At 47.9% G+C, this 14,113-nt stretch overlaps 1 protein-coding gene across 4 annotated transcripts in view; it reads right to left on the reverse strand.

Moving 5' to 3' along the window:
- Nucleotides 1-2,672: 2,672 nt before the first annotated feature.
- The window catches only part of BMPR1B (bone morphogenetic protein receptor type 1B), a 251,003-nt gene continuing 239,562 nt past the window's right edge, over nt 2,673-14,113 (reverse strand). For 2 of the 4 annotated variants that reach the window (XM_039913741.1, XM_029076392.2), the window contains 3 exons: nt 12,388-12,563; nt 8,797-8,927; nt 2,673-2,903 (listed from right to left, as the gene is read on the reverse strand). In XM_039913741.1, the coding sequence (XP_039769675.1) occupies nt 2,775-2,903; nt 8,797-8,927; nt 12,388-12,563 (436 nt within the window). In that variant the 3' untranslated portion in view covers nt 2,673-2,774. Of the gene's footprint in view, nt 2,904-5,462; nt 6,574-8,796; nt 8,928-12,387; nt 12,564-14,113 lie in introns of those variants that run through there. The other 2 variants (XM_029076391.2, XM_029076393.2) reach the window with 1 other exon arrangement.

Raw genomic sequence — 14,113 nt, forward strand, 5'->3', positions numbered from 1 at the left:
ACTTAACCTCTCTGGGCTTAGTTTTCTGCCGGGAAAAAAGAACACCATACTGTTAGAAGGGCTGGGTGTATTTTTTCCAAGTAGCATGCCCCGATTTGAGGTGTCCAGTAGGACATAATCCCAATCTGCCCTTCGTCAGAGGCTTGTTGAACTACCGTTCTGAGCTGCCCCAAGAGTAGGGTGTGGGCTAAGGCACTCAGCTGCTGGATGGTTCAGACAAACCCAATGAGGAGTAAAGCATTTTCCCCTGATCAGCATGGGAATTGGGTTTAGAGGCAACAGAGCTTACCGTTTCCAAGACAGAAGCTCACAGCCAGTTTGAAGACCCATTTGAGGAATTATCTGCTGGTTGCTTATTGCATCCTCTAGGCTGAGCACTGGGGTTGATCCAAGAAAATTTAGTTGGAGCTGGCCCACGTGGAGCTCACTGAAGAAGGAGAAGTTCTTTTATCCCCTTTTACAGGTGAGGAAACTGAGGCACAGAGAAGTGAAGTGACTTACCCGAGGTCTCACTGCAGATGAGCAGCAGAGCCAGGATTAAAACCCAGATCTCCTGACTCCCAGGCCTGTGCTGTTTCCATTAAGCCACACTACTTTTCTCCTTGTCAGGTGCCTCTCAGGTCTCAGGTATGACATTCTACATCTGCTATGGGCTTCAAATGGGACTGGCTTAACCCCATTTGTGATGCCATGATGCTGAAAAGGATGCATCTCTGGGATGGCTGTAGGTGATTTCCATGACAGGCTCTGGCAGCAGACAGAATTCTAGGAAAACCCCCGCTATGCGTGAGTTAGCCTGCAAACACACTTTTGGCTGAGCAAGTGCCAGGCAGAATATTGCAAGCAGCCTTTGTTTCAAGTGGTGCCTGCCCAGCCAGGGTGAAATGGAATGGTGAGGCAGCTCTCTGGTTCGTGCAAGGCCAAGCGAGGTCACAGGACACAGATTTTCCCAGAGGTCTCTGGTGCGGACCCCTCCACTCACCCACTGAACAACACTCAGCAGCCTCAATCCCCATACTTCCCACCACTGGATTCAAGCGTCTCCTCCAGGTGGGGACAACAGGGGAAGGCAAGGTGACTGGGGTCTTGAGGGGGGCTTCATTGGTGTCCTGGCCCTGGTTGATCGCGTGTTGCTTTTCTTTTTTTTTTTGGCAGCGAGGGCAGATAGACTGAGGTCCTAGGAGTGTGATGGCTACAGCTCTGGGTTGGTTCTCATCCCCAGGCGGAGCCGTGACATCTGAGCACGACAGCTCCTGCTGTCGGTCGGGCAGGCTCGATCCTGACGGAGGAGCAGCAGCCCAAGGCGGGGTAGGGGCAGAGAGCAGACCTTAAAGCTTTGTGTCTTTGTGGTGCCTGAGGTCGCTCTCTGTCTGGCGCCCACCCCCGAACCCACCTCTGTCCCTCACCATCAAGACATACAAAAACAAAGTACGGAGAGACTCCAGCTCTCTTCTCACCTCTTCTGTTCCAAACTCACTCCCAAAAGTGGTGGCTCCCTGGCTCGCTCAAGGGATCGCTGTAGGCACGGCAGGAGTGTGGACTCTGTGAGAAAGCAGGGGCATTTACCAAGTGGACATTGGATCCGTAATGCTTTCCACTTGCCTTGGACCCAGAACCTCTTGCAGCCTCTGGCAAAGGTCAGAGGTGCCAGGCAGAACCAGGTGGTCCTGGCTCTGGGAGAGGGGTGGTGGCCCAGCGGAACGGCAAAAGTTACTTACAGGGTTTGTCTATTTTTGTTTTTTGGGTTTTGTTTTTTTTGAAAGAAACGTGGCTTTTCCGACACGGAACACACTTCTTTTGTGGTTGTGGATTTCCCTGTTGCTGTATCTTCTATGCAATCCCTTTTCTAAGGACTCCCCACCCGTGCAGAGCTGTCTGGGCCCAGAGTTCTGTCCAGCGCCGGACGGTAGCGGACCGTGGCTTCTCCCTCTGCCCGAGCCTGCCTCCCCAGCCTTCCCCTTCCGGCCGTCTCCCCGTTTGTAAACTGCCTGCATTTATGCTGTCCGCCTGATATGTACAAAGTGTAAGAAAGAATTTTTAAACGGCTAATAAATTATATTTATAAGCACCTGCCTGGTTTGCCATCCTTGTGTGTGCATGGGGGTCCCTTACCTGCCGCTGTCAGCCTACTCGATCCTGTTCTGGGAGGCTCGCCCAGGCCTGCAAAGAGAAATCACAGACACAAGGGGGGCACCCAAAGTCCTCTGATGACACCAAGGTCTAAGTGATGGAGATGGGACTTTGGTTGCAAAGAGAGGGATGCTGGAGAGATTTGGGGGAGGGCAAAGCTTTGTTTCTGGACTGGGCCATCATGGACTCATTCCCTGGCTCTGGCTAGCAATGGGGAATTTCAAAGTCCAGTGGAATTTTGGTTGATAACTATCTGCCCAAGGCTCATTCCACCTGATCATATCTGATTTCCCCAATTCAACTTGCAATGATAATAAATTATAATTGGGGTATTTAAATGCTTCCTATGGGGCCAAGCACTGTGCAATAGATACAGTACAATCAGATGAGACACATTCTTTCCTCTCCCTCGGGGACTGAGCCCCCTTGGGGAGAGAAAACAGGTATTAAATTCCCATTTTATAGGTGAGGAAGCCGAGGCACAAAGGAGTCAAGTGACAGAGCCAATCAACGGTACTTACTGAGTACTTACTGTGTGCAGTGCACTGTACTAAGAGTACAATACAATAGAGACGGCAGACAATTCCCCCACTTACAAGAAAGCAGAGATCTGCTCTTTCCATAGGTTAGGCTGCTGCTTTTGTCTACAGCAGCTGAGGACAAGATCCTGGAAAATTCAGACATCTCCAACTCAGGCTGTACTGTTTCTCACACGCCTTCCCCGCTTCCTTCCCACTCCTGCTTAACCGTCGAACACTGAACTTCAGTCGGGGCTGAGGTGGGAAAGAAAACATGAAACAGCCTATTGGTTTCCCATTGTGAGAAAAACTCTCTTTTTCCCAAGTCTCAGGAAAATAAAATCCATAGCAGGCTCTTTTTTATGGAAGACAGAAGTTATACTTGAGCAAACAAAAGCTCTGTTTTCCCAAGAGTTTGGGGGTGGGGAGAGAGACTGAAACCATTTTATTTGGGGAATGTTAAAACAAAGCCATATACCATTTGTAACAAATGCAATATAACAATTTGTTCCCTAGTTTGAATAATTACAGTATTTACAGTTTTTTAAGGCACTGGTTCTCAAAAGGAACACACACGAATCATCTTTTAAAGAAGTCAAAAACCCACAAGCTGCTTCTAACATCAACCCTTCTCCAAAGAAATGGCATTGGGAGGTCAGGAGGGAAGAGTGTCAAACTTTCTGTGCCACTACCCACCCTGACCACCATCACCCCCAAACCCCAGCCAGAGGACTGAGTCCAGAAAGCATTTGGAGTCAAGGCACAGATTCGAGCTTTCAAGCTTGCCCTTCCTACCAACTGACCGGCAAAAAACAAGCCAGCAGGCATCCGACCATGCGGTGACGTGACCTGAAAGATCAACCCGAGATGTGAAATTCATCTGAGACTCCACTGCCATTCCAGTGCAGCTGTGAGGGTAACAATCAGATCTTGGGGAGACAAAATCCCATGGGTCTTTGCAAAGAAGTCACAAGTTGGGGGGAGTTAAGGGGGGGAAGAGGGGAAATAGGAGAGAGGGAATCCAAGGTTTCCAAAGATCTCCAAGGTCTGTGTCTCATGCACAACCCCCTAGCCCACTGTCATTGGGAATTTAGCCATCTCTGCATTCTCATAAATAAATATTATGCTTAATTTAGTGCTTTATCAGCCATAATATCTTACTCTTAATCCACACAGCGGAGTTGTTCCAGCCTCCCAATTGAACATAATATATATTTATACATACACACACAGACACACACATAGAAAGAGAGAGAGACGGAGAGAGCAAATTAAACAGAACTATCCCAACATACAGAAAGTATCTTATCTATCAGCTGAGATCTCAGAAAACGTTTATTTCACCAAGGGGAAAACAAAACAAAAAAAAGCACTTCCATTTGGAAACCGTTCTATGTGAACACGGCTGAAATAAAACTTCAGGGGACCCTTCCGTTAAAAAACCAATTCACCCGCCAACTGCCGGAACCTTGCAGTAATGAAAAAATAAGGTGAATTTCCCAACAAGGAGAAAATTGCATTGAACAATTTTCATTTCTACCACATCATCACAAACAATGATCCTAATGTTTGCCACAGCGGGAGCTCTAAATGGGTCCTTCCTTCCGAGTTCCCATGAGGCCCAAACCTTACCTCAACCCCTCTCTCTCCCCTACACTGCCCCTCTGGGTTCAACTTTTGATTGTAACAGAGCAAAAGGCTCTTCTGTCAGTGAAACACCAAGATGGCATGTGGCAAACAAACACTGAGATCCCACAGACCTACCCCCCTCCCCTCCTTCCAATCCACTTCCAGTTGAATTCTGGAACTTGTCACGTTTCGTCTGGGGAAACTGCATCAGCTGGAAGAGCAAGATTCTCTCAGAACTTCAAAACCAGCCAAACTTCACTCTGTTCCGCTCACCAGCGCCGGACAGGGAAACCCTGGGAGGTGGGCAGCTGGCTTCCCAATCTACCAAAGCAATTATGATAACACTCAGACCTGAACCATATTCCTAACTGAATCACTCCGGGCCTTATCTCCTAAAAAAAAACACAGAGAAAACAGACCTCGAAACGACGGGAGGAAAACGAGAAACCAAGGTAAAGCCTTCTGCCCAGGTAATTCTCCTATGCAGTACTCTGACTCCCAGAGCAGTTTCAGCAAAGCTGGCAGCCACTACCCTGGAATCCACTGCCTCGAAGTACAAGCCATATGCTGTGGGGGCCAGTGGCGAGGAAAGAACAAGAGGGATTATGTTCAGGCACTTGCATGTTTACAAAACTCCAGGAGACAGTGGATTGGAAATAAAACCGTGTGGCAACAGGCTCCTCCTGAGGGGTCCCTGGGAAGATAGAACCTAACTCTGACTAGTTAATCACCCCCAGGAAGCCCTCGCATTTCAGTGGACCAATGACATTTATTACTGTGTGCAGTCCTCAAGACTGTAAATTCACTGTGGGAAAGAAACATGTTTATCATCTGCTTATACTGTACTCTCTCAAGTGCTTAGAACCGTGCTCTGCACATGGTAAGTGCTCAAAAAATGCCATGGGTTGATAGCAGAGCACAGTTCTTAGCACTTGCAAAAGAACAGTGCAGCCAGAAGACATCAGGCCTGCCCATGAGGTGCTCTCATTTCAAAGACGGGAAGGAAGCATAACCGCAGTGAGGAACTAGAGCTGTGTGCTGGGTCAAGACAGGGAGGGCCTCAAACTCGCTACTCTGCAGTTTCACTCCTGCGGAAAAACACATTAGCGCCTGCTGATGTGAGGTAGAAGGCCCGGTGAGGGGTGGGGAAGGGATTCTGCACAAATACTCCAAGGGTGGAAGAAATAAATTAAGAAGTGAAGCCTTTATCACAGGACTAGGAAGACATTCTAAAAGGAAGAGTCCAGAGGCTGCATTGGGACCCTAAAGACAACCTGGTTTGAATTATGTCCAGTTAACCCAGCTCCGCTCTTTATCCTCTTGAGAAGTGATGCTTCTCTGCTCCATGAGAAAGGAAGTTGTGAACTTCCCCATGAAGCCAGGGGGGAAGAGGCCACCCCCTCTCTGGAGGCAGAGAGCATGTTGGGATAAAACAAAGGTCACTTCTCCCCCCAGGCCGCTGTCGGGTGGCTCCTGGTGGCAGGCCCTTAGCCCGGTTCTGCTCCATCCCACCTCCATCCTTCCTCCAGACAAACTCATCTCTGGGGTTGACTTTGGCTGGTCCTCAAAGCAGGGCTGGGCAGCACCAAGAATCAGAGAAATCTTTAAGAACCCTCCATGGAAATCCAGGGATGTGGGTCTTCCTGGAACACGTGCCTGCCATCCCTCCCGAGGGCAGGGGAGAAGGGCCCCACCATGGCAGCTCAGAGAAGAGGGAAGTCACCTCCCACAATGACTCCCTTGAGCTTCAGCCTCTCCTTTTCAGTTCCTAAAGTACGACACTCTTCAACAAATGGGAAAGAAAAAGAAAGATGTAATTCTGCTTTTCCCTTCAGGCACGATCCCTGGGGAAGGCTCCTGTAGTGATCTGGGTTTCTTAGCTTCTGCCCCGGATGCTGCATTTTTGTGAAATTCAAGACTCTTATTAAAAAAAACCCCACCCAATCCCAAAATACAGGGCTTTCACAGAAAGCAACATGCAACAATAGGGACGTGTCAGCGCAGCCGTCTCCCTCAGGGCCCGGCTCGGCCCGTGGGTCCAGAAACCCCCCCAGCTTTGTCCTGGGGGTCTCCGGGGGTCCGAGTCTGCGGCCGTCACATCCGAGGTCTTTAGGGTCTCTCTTACTTCGCCCCATGTGAGGGAAACACCAGCCGGCCTGGGCTTCACCAATCAGAGCTTGATGTCCTGGGATTCTGACATTTTGGCCAGCGTCTTCTTCACCCTCAGGGCTGTGAGTCGAGAGGCGGGATTATGTGCCCAGCATTCGGCCATGAGCTTCCCCATCTGTCTCAGACACTGCGGGGAGACGACAGGAGAGTGAGGGCCCACCCAGGAGCTGGACGATCCCTGCCATCTTTTGGGAGGCGGGGGGATGGCGTGGATGAGATGGAGAGCTACTGCACAGAGCCAACTCCAACTCGGCCCAGTGAGGAATGATAATCAGAACGGTGGTGGTTGTCAAGCACTTCCTACAGGCCAAACATTGTGCTGAACAACAGGTTAGATACAAGATCATCAGCTCAGAACCAGTCCCTGTCCTCCATAGGCCTTGTGGTCTAAGCAGGAGGGAGAATAGGAAAGACTCCACATTTTACAGATGAGAAAATGGAGGTCCAGAGAACTTTGAAGTGACTTTTGATATTCGCCCCACCCCCAACCCCACAGCACCTATGTATATATCTTTAAATTACATATTATCAAATTATTTATTCATATTAATTTCCGTCTCCCCCTTTAGACTGTAAGCTCTTTAAAGGCTGGGAACATGTCTGCTGATTGTGTTGTATTTGTGCCCTCCCAAGTGCGTAGTTCAGTGCTCTGCACATAGTAAGCGCTCAATAAGTACGATCTTTTATTTGACTGACTTGCCCTAGGCCACACAGTGGTGTCAGAATTAGAACCCAGGTCCTTCATTCCCTGGCTTTGGGCTCTTTCCATAAGGCGGCACTGCTTCATCTGCTATGGAAATCTGAAGCCGTTAGGGCCATCGTGCTAAGGGAATCCTCCAAATCCAAGGATTCATTCGATAGTATTTACTGAGCACTTACTATGTGCAGAGCACTGTACTTTCCGTGCTATGGGAATGCTCCAAATCCAAAGGTCTGTGCAGCTGTGCCTGTTCCCAGATTTCATAGTCTCTTCCAAGTTTGAATCTCTTTGACATGGAGCCAATTGTATACTACCCCAAACAAACCCTGCTAGTGTCAGGTCCCGGCCATCTGCTCTAATAATGACACGACACTCAACTTAACCCTATCGATATCTGGCATCACTCCAGAGTAGAGTCTTAGTAGTAGTGCTGTGGTATTGATTGAGTGGCCATTTGGGAGACTGCACTGTATTTGATCTTTGGGTGAAGTACAGAATAACAAAGCGACAGTTTCCCTATCCACGAGGAGCTTCCACTCTAATGAAGGAAATGGAGGTAAAACAAATCAAAGTAAGTGACTGAACGTGCAACTAGAAATCAGAAATACATCAGTGCTCAGGGATGGCTGTAGGAAGAAATCAGGGCTACAGATGGGTGATGGGTTTAGGCGACTTAATTCTCAACCCATCCATCCTTGGATAAACCCAATTTTCTGTCCTCAAAGTCCTTGGTGGAAAGAGGACCTTCGCTCCAAAAAAATGTTCTCCTTGCCTGGGGCTGGCTCCTTTGGAATCCAGCCGGGGCTGAGTGTAGGTCTGTACCCACAAACGGTGGAAATGCCAGGGGTTTATCAGCCTGGCAGAGCCCTGTGCCAGCTAAGGTACACCACCTGGGGGTCTAGACACTGTCAGGTCACAGCCGTACCTGGGTTGTTGCTCTGAAATTACTATCAAATCAAACATCCAAAACAGCTGCCCTGTTCCTCGGTTTCCTCATTCCGAAAATGGGGTTGTGGTATTTGTTAAGTGTTTATTTTGTGCCAAGCAGTGCATTAAGCTCTGGGGTGGATACAAGCAAATCAGGTTGGACACACAAATGGGAATCACAGTCTCAATTCCCATTTTACAGATGAGATAACTGAGGCCCAGAGAAGTGCCTTGCTCAAGGTCACACAGCAGACACAAGGCAGAGCTAGGACTCCTGTCCTCCTTCCCTCCTAGACTGCAAGCCCTTTATGTGGCTAGGATGGCGACTAATTTCATTATCTCGTATTTACCTCAGTACAGTGCTGAGCACCTAGTGGCCCCTTAATATATACCCAAGAAGGCCGAACCTTGGCCTCAGGGAGGGTCCTTAAAACCTTCATGATAACCAGCCTGGAGATGATCCATAGGGGGGATGACAGGAATATGGGAACAAAAGACCAGTGGGAAAAACCGGGATACGACGTGTTTCAGCTCTGGCTGAATGGGAAAAGGTAGAAGTGGCGAGCTCAGGGCTAAGGCAGGATTACTGGCCCGCTCTCTGCAGGGTCTCCGCATGAGGACGAGGTGTTCTTAGACTGGTGCCCGCTGGCCCCAGGGCAGGAGGAGCAGAGCTGAGGCATGGGGTTCGGGGGGGGGGGGGTGCGGTCACCGGCCTGGCCTTACCTCATCACTCCGCCATCTGTTGGGAAAGGAAGGCCGCAGTTTCTTGAGGCACACCGTCTCTCTCACGTCCTCGTAGGAGGGGTCGCTGGGCACCAGATCATGGTAGGGGAGCTGATATTCTTCTACGATCCCTGAAAAAGGTTTGACGGCTGCGTTACTGGGGATTTGGAACGTGAGCCAGTGCTCCAGACCGGCCCTGGGGGGATCAGGATGAAGAGCGCAAAAGGTGCCCCTCGGGAAAAGCAAAACAGACCCAGAAGTCCTCGTGACGGAAGCTTTGGCCAAGATGCTTTTGGATGGGGCTTCTAGGTATGGAATGGAAAGTCAGCAGTGCGGCCTAGGGGAAAGATCCCCGGGTCTGGGAGTCAGGGAACCTGGGTTCTAATCCCAGCTCCACCAACTGCCTGCTGTGTTAACGTCTCTGCACCCCAGTTTCCTCATGTAAAATGGGGATTAAATATGTCTAAATCCCTCCCTCTTAGACTGTGAGTCCAATGGAAGACAAGAACTGTGTCCCACTAGAATATCTTGCAGCTGCCACAATGTTTAAAACACCTCTGGTACGTAGAAGGTGTTTAATAAAAATCACACGAATACTATTACCAATAAAGAAAATCATAGTGCTTTTCTAACCTTTTATCTAAATAAAAGCAAGCACCCCCTTGTATGACTTGCTTTTAAAATTGCTATTGACAAATAGAAAATTTGGAACATTTTTACTCTTCTGTGTCTTCAGTGTAACTGAAGCAGTGTGGCCTACTGGACAGGGTATGGGTCTGGGGATCAGAAGGAATTGGTTTCTAATTCCAGTTCCGCCACTTGTCTGTTGTGTGACTTGGGCAAGTCACTTCACTTCTCTGTGCTACTGTTTCCTCATTCTGTAAAATAGGGATTAAGACAGAGTCCCAATTGGATCATGGACCGTGTCCAACCTGTTCAGCTTGTATCTACTCCAGTGCTTAGTATAGTGCCTGGCACATAGTAAGTACTTAAAAAATACCACCAAAAAAAAAAAAGAGTGAACAGTCAGACTCAGCAGCTCACTCTAAGACTACATGGCAAATCCCGCTCTGGGCCAGGCTCTCGGAATGGTATTTGATGCTATCCATAATAATAATAATAATGGTATTTGATAAGCACTTACTATGTGTCAAGCACAGTTCCAAGTGTGGGACTAGATACAAGATCATCAGGTTGGACACAGTCCTTGTCTCAAACGGGGCTCACATCTTAATCCCCATTTTACAGATGAAGGAACTGAGGCATAGCAAAGTTAAGTGACTTGCCCAAGGTCACACAGCAGACAAGTGACAGACACAGAATTAGAACCCAGACACAGAATTAGAACCCAGGTCCTTCTGTCTCCCAGGCCAGTGCTCTATCCATTAGGCCATACCGTTTCTAAGCAAAAGGTACATTTTACCCAATTAGCCAATTTTCCCAAATCACCCAGCATGTTACAGTCAATTGTATTTACTGAGTGCTTACTGTGTGCAGAACCAAAATGAATCACAACCTAAATCTCCTAGCCTTGCTTTCTAAATGGTCTGATAACCAGAAATATATCTCCAGTAAGATACCCTGGAATTGCCTTCCTAGGGAGCAAGTCTAATTCTTTGCCCAAAAATACCTCAGGATCTGGCTAATTATGGGCAGGAGATATGTCTACCAACTCTGTAATCTCCCAAGAGCTTAGTAAAGAGCTCTGCACAGAGTAGGCGCTCAGTAACTATCACTGATGATAGTTGCCCAGTGGGAAACAGGTCTAACGGAAAGGGCAAAGACCTAGGAGTCGAGACGTCCCCTTTGCTACGGGCCTGCTGTGTGGCTATGGATAAACCCCTGAACCTCTCCGTGCCACAGTCTCCCCATCCACAGTTACCTTCCTCTTAAATTGTGAGTCCCACGTGGGATGGGGACTGTGTCCAATCTGACTTTAGCTACCCCAGGGCTTGGAAAAGAATAACATCTTAAATCCAAAATGATTATTCCTAATTCCCCTAGCAGGAAAATAAGAATTAAGATCATGGAGAGGAAACAAAATCAGTCCCATCTTCCACTGTGGACTACCTCTTCCTCATACCTGCTTGTATCCACAATTCTAATAATAATTATAGTATTTGCTAAGTGTCAAGCACTTTGCTAAGCACTGGGATAGATACAACACAATCTGATCAGACGTAGTCCCTGTCCCACCCTGGGATCATAATTTAAGTCGGAGAGGGTGAACAGATATTTATTGCCCATTTTTCAGATGAGGAAGAACATCAGAGAAGCAGTGTGGCTCGTGGAAAGAGCACGGGCTTTGGAGTCAGAGATCATGGGTTCAAATCATGGCTCTGCCACTTGTCAGCTGTGTGACTGTGGACAAGTCACTTCTCTGTGCCTCAGTTACCTCATCTATAAAATGGGGATTAAGACTGTGAACCTCATGTGGGACAACCTGATGACCCTATATCTACCCCAGCGCTTAGAACAGTGCTCTGCACATAGTAAGCGCTTAACAAATACTAACATTATTATTAGACACAGAGAAGTTAAGTGACTTGCCTAAGGTCAAACAGCTAGCCAGTGGCAAAACTGGGATTAGAATCAGGCCTCCTGACTCCAGTACCTGTGTTCTTTTCACTAGGTCATGCTCTTTCTCAAGAGGTGCTTAATTCAAAAAATGTGCCTTTAGTACAGAACCAAGAGACAAGGAAGCCGCTGGCTAATATCTCTATGTTGGACCGGACAATTCGATCTACAAACGTAAGAGTAAGACAATACCATTACTGGGTCAGATGCCCAGTGAAGCAATGCAAGATTGTGTCTCTGACAAGGGCAGCAGGAAGCTCCAAGGAACCTTGTGATGTTGTGATAGCTGATCCTCCTGACACTCATCAGACATCCCTAACTTTCAATCCTAGACCCCTAGTTGGAACTGCTCCTTCATGAGCTCTAAAGCAAATCTCATTAAATTTAGATTTTGAAAATATCAATCAATCGTATTTACTGAGCTCTGTGTGCAGAGAACCAAACTAAGGGTTTGGGAGAATATAATAGAGTTTGGAGACATGTTCTCTTCCCACAATGAACTGATAGTCTAGACTGTAATATGAAATATGAAATCAAATTGGCAAGATCCAATTTTTTGAGGTCTTTTCTCCCCTGAAAGAATGAACAATCCCAGAGGAGGTTCTAGTGTCCCTTCTCCAACACTTACAGTGCTTTACATTCGCTTTTGTGCTAGATGGGTAAATCAATTTCATCTTTGTCACAGAAGGAAAACTGAGGTCCCAAAAATATTGCTGATAATATTGGGTCCAGATCACTTAAGGGGCTCTAATTTCCTGGAGCCATTTTGAAACCTCACATCTCTTACTAGGGCATTTTCATATAGGGTGAGTCTTTGCACTTCCTCTGAAACCCTGGGCTTCAAAAATATGAATCTAAGCAGAAAGACAATCAGATAGAAGTCGACACAGAAACAGGTGTCGACTCCGTTTCAAAGGCCGGTTCGTTCAGGGGGCGGTTCCAAAGAAGCCCATTCTCTCAAAGAAAGGCCAGATCACAGCTTTCCGGCGGGGGGGAAACATTCTCGCCACTCACCTCCAGACACACATCTCCTAGCGATCTCCCATAGGATGAGACCAAAACTGTACATGTCGGCCATGATGTATGACTGGAAGTGGTTGCGGTTCAAGCTCTCGTCCAGGACCTCGGGAGGCATGTAGCGTTTCGTGCCCACTCTAGTGTTGGGGGGGATATCCACCTCGTTGGTGTCACTGAGGGAAAATTTCAGCAAAAAACACCACGGTCACTATTAGAACCAGATCCCCTCCGAAATGGAGGTCAAGGAGGTGCAAGTACAGTCGACTGACAAACGGACAACTGACCAATTCCCGAACAAGGCCAAAGCACATTTTGTATGTTAGTGGAATCCTTGGAGGTGGGTGAAGCCATTTTGGGAAGGACTGGTGGCCATATTCTATCCACTGGGCCTCGCAAGCTCTAAGCCTGGGCATCGCTTGGCAGGAACCACTGCTGCCTGGTCTCGGAAGGAGCATTCAGCACAGGGTCTCGCTGAAGGCTCCTCGCCCTGGGTCCTGTGTGGGGAGAGAGGCAGAGCTGCCTCAGCAAGGGCAGGGCAGGGCAGCAAGCACGTGTGTGAAGCTAATTATCAAATAAGCAGCCTGGCTTAGTGAATAGAGCAAGGGCTTGGGAGTCAGAAGGTCATGGGATCTAATCTCAGCTCCTCTGCTGTATGATCTTGGGCAAGCCATTTCACTTCTCTAGGCCTCAGTTACCTCATCTGTAAAATGGGGATTGAGACTGTGAGCCCCACATGGGACAGGGACTGTGTCCAAACCAATTTGCTTGAATCCACCCCAGCACTTAGTATAGCGTCTGGCACATAGTAAGCACTTAAATACCATTATTATTATTATCATTATTAATTCCAGCAGCCAGGGCAAGGTTTCAGATCCCCCATCTGAAATTAACTTTAATGTCTAACTCCTCCACTAGATTCCGAGTTATCTGTGGGCAAGAATGGTGACTACTAACGCTATTACATTATCCTCTAGTTCACTGTTGGCAGGGAACGTGTCTATTAACTCTGAAATACTGTACTCTCCCAAGCGCTTAGAGAAGAACTCTGCTCACAGTAAGTGCTCAACAAATACAATCGATCGACTGATTGCTCTGCACCCAGTAAGTACTCAAAAAATCCCTCTACGCTATAAGCTCGATGTGGGCAGGGAATGTATCTGTTATACTGTACTCTCCCCAGCACTTAGTACAGTGCTTAGTACACAGTAAGTGCTCAATAAATACCACTAACTGATTCCCAAGTCCCATCAACCAGCTCTCTAGTACTTTACATACAAATGTATTTATACCATCCCTCAGCATTTAGGTATATATGTATGATCAACTCCCAGTTTTCTTATCCTGATTACCCCAGCTGTGAATATCCTAAAGCCTGTCTCCTCCATTAGAGTGGAAGCTCCCAGTGGGAAGGGAACCTATCACTTATTTTTTGGTTTTTGGGGTTTTTTTTACATTTCCCAAGCACTTATAGTGCATGGTCCTCAGTGATCCTCAAAAAATATGAATTCTCCTAATTTTTCGGCTTCTGGGCTCCCAGGCTAAGCTCCCTAGCCGAGAGGGATTCCAGGGCCCGCTCTGACTTTGCTGTTCAAGCCCGGTTCCCAACTCCGGAGGATGAAGTGACTCCAGCCCATTATCAGCTGTTCTTTCCCTTTGATCTAGCCCAGCCTGTCCTAAGAGGCAATCGGATTAGCCTGGCAGGACTCTGGCTCTACAAAGCCTG

Source organism: Ornithorhynchus anatinus, chromosome 12 (genome assembly GCF_004115215.2).
Source record: "Ornithorhynchus anatinus isolate Pmale09 chromosome 12, mOrnAna1.pri.v4, whole genome shotgun sequence".
NCBI lineage: Eukaryota > Metazoa > Chordata > Mammalia > Monotremata > Ornithorhynchidae > Ornithorhynchus > Ornithorhynchus anatinus.